Source organism: Carassius gibelio, chromosome B4 (assembly GCF_023724105.1).
Source record: "Carassius gibelio isolate Cgi1373 ecotype wild population from Czech Republic chromosome B4, carGib1.2-hapl.c, whole genome shotgun sequence".
Classification (NCBI taxonomy): Eukaryota; Metazoa; Chordata; class Actinopteri; order Cypriniformes; family Cyprinidae; genus Carassius; species Carassius gibelio.
In genome coordinates this window covers 11,344,551-11,358,871 of record NC_068399.1, presented here as the reverse complement: position 1 = coordinate 11,358,871, position 14,321 = coordinate 11,344,551, and the positions used below count along the sequence as shown (strand labels likewise).

Below are 14,321 nucleotides of genomic sequence, written 5' to 3'. Positions count from 1 at the left end.
ATCGTTGTTGACCCTGGAACAACATTGTGATTAACCAATCAGATTTGAAGAACCAGTTTATAAATTTTGTGAAGTTTATGCTTAAAATCAGTGTTTGGTGCTTGTACATCAGTGTCATTCATCTATCATTTCCTCTGATTTTAGGGATTACTCATGGTTAAGGTTAGGTTTAGGTGTAGGGATATGGTTAAGAATATATTTTTGGAGTAAAATGTTGTTCCAGGGTCAACAAAATATGTTGACCTAGGAACACATCGGACTTGGCAAAATCAGGACGTGCTAGTTACATGACATAGGCTAAATTGTTTACATCTCTGGTTCACCCCAAACAATGATAAAACCTTACAGTATTCTCAGTATATTACAGTATTACAGTATAAAATCATGTATTCCATACGTATTAGGGGTGTAACGGTCACAAAATTCACGGTTTGGTTCGATACGATACACTGGTGTCACGGTTCGGTACGGTACGTTTTAGATACAGCAAAATGAAAAAATTGGTAATTGGTGATAAATTTCCTTGATTTTTAAAAAATGTTTTATTTATTAAAACTAACAAAGGATTTTTTTTTTTTTTTTTTTTACATTGAACAATGATGGAGCTATTCTTTACCCATCTTCTATGGTGTTTTCTTAGCAGCATACTGTATAAAACAAAAACAGCTCCTTATAAAAAAAAATATTAAAATGTTATATTGTTGTAGTAGTTATGAACAAATACAAAGATGTAACTTTTTATATGGAACTCTATAACTCTTTATATTGAGTGTGTTTTTACTCAATTGGTTCTCTATAGGGCTTATGTTTTTTGGAACAAAGCAGGAATTACGGTCTGGCTGAAATGGGCTTGAGAAGGAATATTGTAACGGGGCACAATTACATTAAGCATGTTCTTAAAACCTGCGTTTTCCACTAGAGGCGCTCGCTCACTCAGTACGCGCTGAAGGCTCGTTGCAAAATGGCTAATGCGTTTAACAGACCAGAAAAAGAAGATCCTCCAATAACCAACAGGTCTGGTGTTTGGGTGCACTTTGGATTCCCTTTAAGCTATAATGGTGATGATAGAATGAATGGTAAATAGTAAGGTCTCATATCCGCGGCTATAACGTAAATGAAGCCTATCAATCGCCGCGGTGATGTCTTTTGCCCTGTTTGAATCTGTTGGAAATGTCTGCCTAAATGCTGCGGGGATAGTTTGTTGCGTGTATGTTTCTCCTTTTTTACGTCTTTTCCCAGATACTGACACACTAATATGATGTCGCGTAAATGAGCTGACATGTTTCAAGTATTCCCGCTGGTGCTTTTTTTTCGCTGGTGTAGCCTCATGTAGATGCGACATACCGTTGTTTTTTTTATCCACCACTCTCTTGCCATCACCATGGCTTACAGGGAATCCAAAGTGCACCCAAACACCAGACCTGTTGGTTATTGGAGGATCTTCTATTTCTGGTCTGTTAAACGCATTAGCCACCGCGTACCATGCATGAACTGCTCGCTCACTCAGCGCGTACTGAGTGAGCGAGCGCCTGACTGATTAGCCTAACATAAACATGTAAGTTGGGTTTTTTTTTCTTCTTTGGGGGTGTCAGGGGCGTTGCCTGTTACGTCGTTTGGGTTATTAGGCTACCTTGTTGAATGCATATCATTATATTTCACTTTTTTTTTTTTCAAATATAATTAATTAGTCCAACGAACCGTTCAGTACATAATGCATACCGCGTACCGAACCGAAAGCCTCGTACCGAATGGTTCAATACGAATACGCGTATAAAACATGGGGTTAGACACCAAGATTACTTGAATAAGTAAAATAATGTTAGAGTTAGGATATTTTAAGGGCTCCCTGTCCATCTTGGACACCATCTTGAAAATTACACCTTTCTAGTGGTCAAACTTTGGTAAACTTTTAGTATATTATTAAGGACACATAATACTACAAAAAATAGCTGAGAAACCTTTTCTTAGAATTTTTTTAGGGTTAGGTGTTTTATTATCATATATGCAGCTGCCTAATTACTTTGATGTTGATGATGATTTTCATGTCACACTGGTGCATTAGAATTTTTATTTTGTTTAACAGTGTTATTTTGCAAAGCATTAAGTGCTGCTCTTACTCGGAGTATCCCGTCGGCCACGGCAACCTGCGAGTTTCTTTTAGGATCAGGATAGGTCTCGCAATGTGATCCGCCGAGCACTCGATCTCATCTACCGACAGTCCCAGAAACTTGGGTCTCGTGTTAGGGGTATTTAAACGGCAGGTCCGAGCCACTACCCGAGCGTTCCCTATTATTATTAGACTGATGATTATTATTAGATCGATTCCACCGATGAAGCTGGCCACAGCGGATTTGACGCGAGTGAGCATGTCTGCGGAGCGCCGCCTGTCAGTGCGTCGCCTTCTGCCCAATGTACCCCCAGCTCAATCCATGGCGTTGCGACACGTAAAAAAAAATTTATAGTACTCGCCTCACAGCTCCTCCACTGAATGTCTGAACCAATGTGGAAATAGTCCAACGATTAAACTCATGTGATCTCATGGATCTGTTTTCTGAGTGGCTTATACGATGACAGCTTGCGTTGGTCTTGGGCAGGAATTTATGATGAATACAATTATCCCTCGAATCAGGTTTAGCAATTTACAAAAGCGTGTTCAATAAAATCACAAACATTTTGCCAAAATAGTTTTACAAAAGGGCAAATGTAGCATAATCAGCCCTTTATGACGTCACAAACACAACACCTCATTGGCATGTTTTGGTTTGTTTGTTTTTATTTATTTTTTAGGATCACATGATATACATGGTTGCACAAAATATAACAAAACATGTGTTAAATGTAATTATAGAATGAGTGAATGAACAGATGTATAAATGAATGCAGTTGTGGATTGGCCAGAATGTTTGCAACCTTTGGAATATCTTATGAAGAACTGAGGCCTAACTTGAACTAAATAACATGAAATATTACATATGTGTACTGTATGAGCACATTAACCAGTTTATGGTAACAGAATGCCTGTAATTATGGGGTGAGTTTGCCATGTTCTGTACACACACAAAAATGTATGAACATATTTACATTTACATTTAGTCATTTAGCAGACACTTTTATCCAAAGCGACTTACAAATGAGGACATTGGAAGCAATCAAAAACAACAAAAGAGCAATGATATATAAATGCTATAACTGTCACGGGTGCATACTGGACAGAGGACTCAGATGCAGAGTAAAGAAAAAGGAGAATCTTTATTTTCGCCACAAAACACAAAATAACATAAACAATAATGAAATGCTCTGGCGCACACAGAGATCTCCGTGCTGGCCCGGATCTCCAAATTACGGATCCTTTGACACAAGAACAGAAGGTGAGACTGATACTGAGAATAATGCAAAACATGGGCAAAGACAAAACAATCTACTCACGACCACAGACAGAAAAGCAGGGGCAAATAAGGGAGTGGGGGAACGAGCGACAGGTGGGGAAGAATCAGCTCGTGATCTGCACAACCCCGCCATGATCAGCGCTGATTGCCCAGACCACGAGCTACTGAACAGACAGGACAACACAGAACACAGGGGAAGCTGAGACGGCACCCTGCACTGTGACAATAACAAGTCTTGATTATCTTAAATGCAGTACATGTAGCAAGGGCTTTTAAATAATATAATAATAAAAATAAAACAGAATCGAAAAAGAATAGAGCAAGCTAGTGTTAGAGGTCTTTTTATATATAATTGTATGATAAATTAAAAGAAAATAGATATAACACAAAGAGATTAGAAAGGTAATAAGATTTTTTTTTAAAGAATATAATTAGAATATTGATTGCTAAAGTTAGAGGGTCAAATAAAGATGGAAGAGATCTGTTTTAAGCTGGTATCTTGAAAATGGCTAAGGACTCAGGCAGGTCTTTCCACCAGGAGGGAACATTTAATTTAAAAGTCTGTTACAGTGACTTTGTACTTCTTAGGGATGTCACAATCAAGCGACATTCACTTGCAGAACGCAAGCTTCTAGAGGGCACATAGGTCTGAAGTAATGAATTTAGGTAAATGGGTGCAGAGCCAGTTGTGATTTTGCCTTGAATCAATGCCTTGAATTTTATGCAAGCAGCTATTGGTAGGCAGTGCAAATTGATAAACAGAGGTGTGACGTGTATTCTTTTCTGCTCATTAAAAATATATCTTGCTGCCATGTTCTGGATTAATTTTAAAGGTTCGATAGAACTGGATGGAAGACCAGCCAAAAGAGCATTGCAATAGTCCAGCCTGGACAGAACAAGAGCTTGAACAATGAGTTGTGCAGCATGTTCTGAAAGAAAGGGCCTGATCTTCTTGATGTTGAATAGAGCACATCTGCAGGACCGGACAGTTTTAGCAATGTGGTCTGAGAAAGTTAACTGATCATCAATTATAACCCCAATGTTTCTGGCTGTTTTTGAAGGAGTTATGGTTGATGTGCCTTACTTGATGGTGAAATTGTGATGAAACGATGGGTTTGCTGGAAACACAAGCAGTTCTGTCTTGTCAAGGTTGAGTCGAAGGTGATGGTCCTTCATCCAGCAAGACATGTCTGTTAGACAAGCTGAGATATATCACACACTCACTCACACACACACACACACACACACACACACACACACACACATATATATATATATATATATATATATATATATATATATATATATATATATATATATATATATAAAATCACAAGAATATCCATGGCAAGAGCTCTTTTTAATTCACTCTGTTCTTTTCCTCCAAATTAATCTTATTAAATAGGTCTGTTCTCCTATTTTATTTAACAATGTCCCAGTTTTTCATCTAGTTGGCATGAAATGTAAGTTCACCTTATTTTCTGCACATAATTATTCTGCATCTAATTCAGAAGAATCCAGCTGTACATGTTTCATTTGTATTTTTATTAATTGACTAATCAAACAGGAAAAAGCAGACTTTGGTGACGTATGCACTTAAATACTAATTTGCCTCCACTTTCCAATACATCTATTTTGACTATCTATTACACTCAAATTTAAATCACAATACCTAAGGTTGCTGATTACCACAGTTTAACAGAAGGTACTCCCATAATTTATGCCTTAAAAATTACATGGTGTATAGGAAAGAGGATAGACCATGTGTTGGAGAACTTAAGTTGCCAAAGAAACAGCACTGTCACATATTTGTAGATTGGTCTATCTCTGTGGTTTTGACCCTCTCTTTCAACTACTCCCATTAGAGGTCGCTACAGCAAAATTATCCACACAGCCAACACAGCCATTTGGCACAGGTTTTACAGCAGATGCCCTTCCTCATGCAACCCAGCACTGAGAGTGCACTAATTTGCTTATCGTATATTAATAGAATAAATATGAATTAATTAATATTAAATTGCTTAATATTAAATACATTTAAATTGTACATTGTATGCATTTATCTTTAGGATCTTGTTTTGTACTTGGATAATGTGACAATAGATGCATAGTACCCTCAGACAACTTTTGATTAGATGTTTTGATTAAACTTTTGATTAAAGTTTGATTAGATGATGATTAGATAAATGTTACATGCATGTCATTATTTAGTATTTTTTTCATAATCAACAAAAGTTTTTCTCCTGGTAACAGCTATGTGAATAATAAGGCATACTCATATTCATACAATTATAACTTTAAACTAAATCCATAAAATATTGTAAATCAAATATCTAGGTATGCTGCTGGTACTGGTAATGACCCTGACTCACAATACAGTGGGACACTGATGAACTCCTGCAGAGTTCTGTGGGATTATTGGGAGAATAAATATAATGTAGGCCATAGTTTTGTGTAGTGGGCCAAACATTTATGAATTAATAATATGTAATTTTGTCCTGTGGTACCCCTTAAGTGGTAACCCACCTTAAAAAGCCACAGATTTAAAGGTTGACATGAGCTTAATAAACCAAACAAATGAATACAAAAGGAAGTATGAAGTTGAAGTAGTGATACATCTTTGTTGGGTATTTGAACATGTTGGGGTGTTAGAGAATGAGGTGGATGATAACGTGATAAAATAACATGATAAAAGAGAAGCGTATGTAAATTACCAATGGGGATATTGAAGTAAAAGCTATAATTCCATTAATGAACAGTGGAAAGTTGGGACAGTGGAGAAACAGGCAGGGTTTATGTAAAGTTTCAAAAGCACTTACTAAGAATGCTATATAGATGCTATAGAGTTGGCGGTGAAACCCAATTTAAAAAAAGAAAAACTTTTTTTTAATTTTTTTATTTTGATTTCATATAAATTTTAAGACAACAAAAATCCGGGATGGTATATCCGAAGTAAATCTTGCTCACTGATAAAGTGGTGCTGACTGTCTCAACTGCAAAAACATGTTCCCAAAAAGGGCTGTTTCTCAAGTATGTACTGTAAATGCCTTTCACTCTTGATTATTCCAGAAGAAGAACAAACAATATTTAGATGCAGTGCAGACACTAGTGGTCCCTTGGCAAATATTGTGTCCTGGAGACTGTTTTCTGCATTCAAACCATATGACTTCAGAGGTCCTCATGTTTTTCAAATGAGCCACCAGTTTGGGAACCTTCAGAGTCAAAGGCAGGCACTTCCTTATCCTCTTCTAATGAAACACACACACACACAAGACAAATTACAAAAGTATACATATCTCATTAAAATAACAAGGACAGACACAGACACAGAGTGAATGCGATTGACTGGCATGCCTGCAGTTCCTATCCATCTCCAATTGAAAAAGGAGTATCCTCAACATAAGTGGACTTTGAACGATGAATTGCCTCTTTGAACGATTATGTAATTGTGTCATCCATAATTGTAATTGAGATAAAAAAATTTGATTAATTGTTCAGCCCTAGTATTAACACACTCTTGGTGTTCCTGGTGTGTACGCTGCCTCAAGTTGCTCACATATCCACAACCACACGAAAGAAGAAAAACTCCAGTCATTGCCGTTTAAGCTATTCCCTGTGATACCTGTGCATGTGCCTTCTTCATCCTTATAGCCATCAGCACAGGTGAGGCAGTTACTGGCACCAGGTCCTTTGCAACCAGAGCATCTGGTATCGCATTCTGGGATATAAAATAATGGTAACATTTTATTTTACAGTGTCCTTGTTTGACATGTAATTATGCATAATTTACAGTAACTAACCCTAAGCTAACCATAAACCTACACTAAGCACGTGATGGAAATTAATATTACTCATTACTTATGCGTAATTACACTATTACAACATCACCTTAAATAGGGTTAACAAAATAAAACAAATGTTTTTGTTAACACTATTTAAACAAACCTTTACAGGAGAAAGAACCATCTGTATTTAGACAGTATTGGTTATCTTTGCACAGAGCTGGATCTTCGGTGCATTCGTTGATGTCTGTAATGGAAAAACACAGGATATAGGGAAAGAAAAATGTATGGGCCTTAGAAATGAATAAAGTACTTGAATTGTCAATTAAGGTTTAAAAAAAAAAAAAAAAAAGGCAAACACACACACACACACACGTGTCCTGTTGCAAGATCCACTTTGTAGATCCACTTATGAATAAAATAACAGTAAAATAAACATTTCTCATGTGCATTATGATTAAGATATTCAGTAAGTGTTTGTGTGTATATTATTACAAAATATAACAATGTTTAACTTATTTTATTCTTAACTCAAACAAAATGGACCTGCATATAAAATTCATCTTTTCTTTTTGCATGTTTCCCTCAAACTCCTAATTTGCTGCTTATTGATATTAGCAAGGGAGTTATGGCAAGGTATAGGGTAGGGTTAAGGGATCTAGAATAGGTTAATGCAGAATAAGGCAGAATTATATGAACTTAATAAATACAAACAAACAGCCAGTATGCTTGAAAAAGATATGCTAATGAGCAACTTGTTAATAGTAAACAGTGTCCCCTAATCTAAAATGTTCCTGAATTTTCATTTCTGGATCAGCTGTGTAAAAACAGTGTAAGCTCTGTTTACAACAAAAGTGACCATTTACTATGAACGTGCTCTAAAACCAGCAGTACACCATCACATAAGGCTTCCTAAATCCACACACTGTCAGTGTTCCTGGTATATACACTGCATCAGTTGTTCACATGTCTACAAGCACAGGAAAAAGCAAAAAATCCAATCATTGCCATTCAAGCTCTTCCCTAAAGAAAAGTGATACCTGTGCAGGTGCGTTCTTCAAGCTTAAAGCCATCAGCACACGTGAGGCAGTAACTTGCGCCAGGTCCTTTGCAACCAGAGCAACTGATATCACATTCTGGGACATAAAGTAAAAGTAACAATTTATTTATGCACAACTGACAGTTGTTCCTAACCCCAACCCTAAACCTACAGTAAGCAAGTTTTGGAAATTAATATTATGGACCTTTACAGGAGAAAGATCCATCCATGTTTAGGCAGTATTGGTTTTCTTTGCATGGAGCTTGATCTTTGATGCATTCATTGATGTCTGTAAATGGAAAAACACAGGACTGATACAGGTAAAGACAAATGTATGGGCCTTAGAAATACATATCAAAATAAGCAAAAATGCATAAAACTAGTAAGTTAAGGTTCAAGGTACTTGAATTGTCACTAAAGCTCAGAACACATAAATCATATCCATCTAAAACACACACACACACACAGTTGAAAAAAAGAAAAGAAAAAAAAAAACCTTTAAATTAAGGTGCACTTTTTAGATATAAGTGATGGTAGGCTTTCTGGAATACACTCTTGGATAAAATTTGTCATCTTTCAGGAATATTCAAAGTATGCTGTTTAGAACTGTTTAGACTATATCATCACCTGATGTGGCTGCAAAAGATGTGTCAGGTAAATGCAGGTGCAAGGCCAACAAAGGCCAAAGCTTTGTGATTGAAGCACCAACAGATTTTTAGAAGAACCCAGGTAGGAACCACATGTCTTGGTCTAGAAATAGCCTATAAATGGTGGTCAGCAGCCTCTATGAGGCAGATGAATGGAATTAATGGTGGTGATAGAAGTAGGACAGAAGAAAGACATCTGATTAAAGCAGTAAGCCAACAAAAGCAAGGATGTTGGATCCATCTGCGACAACCTAATAGGTCCAAGTAATCAGAGTAACCACCAATTCTCCCCCTTGTACAGGTTGGGTGTAAAGTAGGGCTGTGTGATATGGACAAAAAAAAACAAACGATCACATTCTTTTTTTTTTAATCAATTTTGTAATTTCGATTTTAATCACGATTTTGACACATATGCTTTTCAGTCATAAATGCATTCAGTATAAATTTGAAACAAATTTCCAAAAGAAAACCAATGAGAGCTTTATCAAAAACTTGTAACATGTCTCTAGAAGAGAAATAAGTCAAAATAATCACTAAGTAAAGATGTCAAACAAAATGTCTAGAGTCTAGACATTTGGCAAAAAATACAAATAAAATAAAAAAAAAAAAATCTCTGGACACGGTTTTTATCTTTTTTGCCATACATTGGTCATAGAGCTTACTGTAGCGGTGCCTTAGGTGTTGAAATAGATTTGTTATACATTATACAGGTTCACACGTACTCCGTTTGCAGTGTGTATACAGTAAGTTATGTGTACGCGGTTCAGAAGCAGCAACGAGAGCGCGTTCTATCCGCTCGCATGCAGATTTCCTTTGCTCTGTTAACAAAATCAAATGCTCATGCTCAGATGAGGCTGTATAAGGTTCAGATACACGCTGCCTTAAAACGTGTCTCCCTAAACCTGTGTCCTGTGCACTCCCGCTCATACGCTAGATATTAAATCTTTTCGCACCTTTCTATTTATAACATTTTCTTTTCTCATCTTTTACCGAGTGCAGTGTGAACATTCTGATGCGTTAACATGGGCTAGAAAAAAATGGCTACGCATCAAAGACAGTGTGTGTGACCCTGGAGTTATGCATATGCCCAGCCTGTTCGGTTCTACCGCTCCACTCAGGTGCACTGCATTCTGATTGTTAGCTGATAGCATACTGCGGAGGTCGAGGCCACAGAAAATCGTGCTATAAAGTGATTTAGAAATCGCGATTTAATTACAATTTCAATTAATCGCACTGCCCTAGTGCTAAGGATTTATGGGAATATCAAAGCAGAATCTACTCAAAGACATCGCAAAAAATAAATAAATAAATAAATAAATAAAAAAAATGAAACCTGCTGCTGGAACAAAGGCAAATAACTTATTTATTTTTATTTTCCTATTCTTTCACAAAGAGTTCAGAGGTGCTTTTCCACTGGTATTTCAGGAACAATACTTTGAATTAACGGATCATGTTTTAATATAATTATTTATGAATTGTTGTAAAAATGTCTCCAATAAGAAAAACACAATTCCTATTAGATGAATATAGCATAGGAGTACCGAACATAAATAAACTGGCAGGAATAATGAAAAGATGACTGCATACAATCCCTTATATATACACACACATCCATATCTAGACTATTAAATCTGTTAGAACAGAACTATTAAAATGCAACCACCATGTAAATGACTTCATTAAATTAAAAGGACTCCATGAATTTTAAAGTTTTATTATTTTCCATCGGTTTTCCAGGCATTCAAATTATTATTATTTTCTTCTTACCAATGCATGCTCCTTCTTGGTCTTTCTCCCATCCATTCCTACATTCTTTACAATCTTGACTGGTTCCTCCAGTGCATCCAACACAAGACTCATGACACTCTTTAAAAAAAAAAGAAAGAAAAAAGATACAATTTAAAATCTTACATTTTAAATAACGGTTTTTATATAGATTTTTCAAAATTCCAAAACGGCTTTCCAAATTTCTGTATATATATAAATATGGATAAAGTCAGCTTTTGCAAATATTATAACTAGGGGGTGTACTCAAAGCTGGAAAGCTTTGGAAAGGCACGGACAGTGGCATAAATTATAATGAATTCTACCAAATAATAAAAATATATATATTTGTCATACACGGTCATGATTTGTGCTTGCTGGATAACAGGTGAGCCAGGAATACTACAATATTATACATAAATTTCTAAAATCACTACTGAACGAGTGTGTAAAGTGTAAACTCTCTGAAAAAAAATAAACGGCACAATTGCAAATCAAAAAGCAGTGTTGCTGTCTTACGTTGTCTTTCAGAAATCAGAGCTTAAGTAATATGCACTAAGATACGGAATCTTGAAAATCTATGTGATAAACTCACAATAATATAAAGTCACAATTTCTCTTAGAGCTTCTCTTATTTTTATTATTATTATTATTATTATTATTATTATTATTATTATTAATCTTCCTTTACTTAAAAAAAAACAAAACATTTTTGTTTTATAAAAGGCATTTCTGTCAAATGAAAATTATAAAAGAGACAAAATTACATTCAAAACAGAATGCATTTTTACGAACTTCCAGTTAAGTCAGAATACAGATACAAATAATTTTAAGACTGATACAAATACAGATATTGGCTCCACTACACACCCCTAGTTATAACTATGAAACATATGATGCTCATCAGGCTTATTTAATGTGTACCTTTGCACAAGGAGTATGTATCATTCCTCAGTGCACTAAAATAACCATCACTGCATTCCAGACAAAACTCCCCTTCATATTCCTTATCACAAGTGCACTTCCCATTTCCAGCCCTTGTTCCATCTCCATCACATTTGCCGTTACCATGGCATGGTTTGTCAGCTCCTCCAATGCAAGCTTAAAATGATGCAAAACAAAAGATAATGTTACATATTTTCATAATCTCAACATGGGGCCTTTAATGTCTGCAACAATATGTGTACATGAATGGAAATGCTTCTAGCTATATGAACTTAATTTCATGTGTTCTATAATCATAGCACAACACATTGAACAGAGCATATACTGTATGTCTTGGATTCATAGAATTGACATAAAGGGGTGCAACAAAAGACATTATGAGGATGGTGTTCCATCAACCAATTTTAAAGCTGATTTTTAGTGGTAAGCTTTATTTGCATATCGGTTTGGAAATTTGTGGTAGTCAAGGTGAAATTAGTCAAAATATTACAAGAGGACATGGTGATGTAGCAAAAGAGGAAAAAATATTTTTTCAATCCATTTGCGTTCCCTCAAATATAATGCTTGCGTTCTCCCCCCAAAAAACTTGCATGTTTAAAAAAATTAAAAACAGTTTTTTGCTAGTAAAAGTATTGCAACTAATAAATTTTGCGTACAAAAGCACTGGAAGGTGGACTTACAATGCTTTGGCTAAGCATTTGTACTTATTAAAAATTTGTTAATTCAACACTTAGAACACTTACTATTGCAGTCAGGACCAAATAAACCTCTTGGGCAGCACACTTTGATGGTCTCTACACAAAACCACTTGAACAGATCAGGGTGTTTTGTTTTCCTACAACAAAAATGCAAAAAAGTCAGATTTCCTTTAATTCAATTAAACAGATACTTTTAACAATGCAACTGAAGCCCAAAGTATACATACACTGTCTGCGTGCCGTATTGTATCGCACAGTGTGCAAGGTGTAAATTGTGTCAGAGTCCACATAGACTGTCCTTATGCACAAATCTCTCAATTTTGAGATTGTCACATAAAATACAGGACAGCTGGTCACCCCTACCCTAGTATATGGATGCTGCTTCTTTGTCGTTCAGAACACAACAGATGCATCAAAAAAAAAAAAAAAAGGAAGTATGCTGAGATAGGCTTGCCTATTCAACAATGCACAAGCCATGACGGCACGCAGAAAAATGAAGTATACCTCAGCCTTGAGAATGAAGTCTTCAGGTATTATGGTACAAATTATGGTCTCCATTTGAGTTCCTGACCTCTTGAACCACCACGTCTCAAAATGTTCCTCATTTTCTTCCAACATGCGGTTGCACTCAAAACTGCTGCTGTCACACAAGCCCTCCAGTATCTCGGTCAACCTAATCTCACTAAAAGAATTAAATCAATCAATCAATCAATAAATAACACACATATTTGTGAATTATAACATACACTGTCTATCCTGATAGTCTGGGTCAAGATAATGAACTACAAGAGCACATTTTATCATTTCATTAGTGCATGCATGTAAATATTGTTTTAATATATTTTGTCAAATTATAAAATTCTTACTTCTCACCTCAGTTCATATTTGGAGAGTTTTCGCTCTTCCCATTCTGTGTTTCCACCACCAAAATTTTGCTTTGCTGTTTTTTCCAGACCCTGGCAAAAATGAATATGTTGAAACTCAACATACCTAAAGTGACCCTAATAAGTATTCACACATTTACAGTACATCACATTTAAACATGTCTAAATGTCATTACTTTGCAATAAGGTATCAATGTAACATTTATAAAGAAGTGATGCTAGAGACTTTCAAAGAACAATTACAATGAATCGCTTTAAAGATGGTATTTTCTTCACAAGAGATCGAAAATAAACATACAGACATACCTTGTCAAAATTGTCGACTAATTGTTTGCAGGTTGAGCATAATGCGTCAAAGTCCTTTGTATACACATATCCAAGTGGTAGAAACAAATTAATACAACTCAAGATAAAAATACTATATGAGCGTATCATGCTTTCTTGTCTAGCTCAAAGGTTGTCCAATAAGAAAACACTATATTTCTAAGTTGTTCCACCCAGTTAAGTTGCCCTGAATCAACATCTAGTGTCTGAAATTATGACACGTTTATTATAAAGATATGTAGATTGTCATTTTCAGAAATTTCCATGCAGCCTCCTCACCAGCTAGACATTCGGATTTCCGCGTCAGCCCATCGGTAACATTGTGTCTTTATGTAATTGGTGAGTTCTCCTGGCCATCAACGTGTGAGCCAATGAAATGCTTCCACGCGCGGGAAAAACAATAAAATATATTTGTAAGCCTACGTCACAATTCGCATGCTGTCCGAACTATCCGAGATTATTATTTGTGTGTTCAAAATAGGTTGAATTATGAATATGTGCAATTAAGTTGCTGACGATCTGTATTTTCAGAAGCACCAGAAAATTTAAGCCTGAGCGATTAATAATCAAGGCTTCAGAACTGCGTGCTTTTTACGCTGTAATTTATTTTCTTTGATTTATATGATATGAAATAGTTAGCACTACGTATTAAACCATGTGAAAGCTACAAACAGAAATAATTGTTATGAATACAAATATAGTGAAAACCTGGAAGTAGGCCTAATGATGAGCACAAGTGATGCTGCCATAATAGAAAACAATAAATTAATACCGTGCACTTTTCTTTTTTTTTCAGATTTTTTGACAGGTTTTCACTTTTTTAACTGCTAGGGAATCATTAGATGACATCAA

General features: G+C 35.7%; 1 protein-coding gene across 1 annotated transcript; it reads right to left on the bottom strand.

Annotated features, from left to right (window-relative positions):
• Positions 1–4,916: 4,916 nt before the first annotated feature.
• Positions 4,917–13,785, bottom strand: creld2 (cysteine-rich with EGF-like domains 2). Its single transcript, XM_052555280.1, has 11 exons — positions 13,452–13,785; positions 13,135–13,217; positions 12,833–12,943; positions 12,307–12,398; positions 11,543–11,719; positions 10,622–10,720; positions 8,413–8,496; positions 8,209–8,304; positions 7,332–7,415; positions 7,009–7,104; positions 4,917–6,634 (listed from the first exon to the last, which is right to left on the bottom strand). Exons 1-11 carry the CDS (start codon positions 13,578–13,580, stop codon positions 6,555–6,557), a joined length of 1,131 nt encoding a protein of 376 aa, XP_052411240.1. The 5' UTR covers positions 13,581–13,785; the 3' UTR covers positions 4,917–6,554.
• Positions 13,786–14,321: the final 536 nt, after the last annotated feature.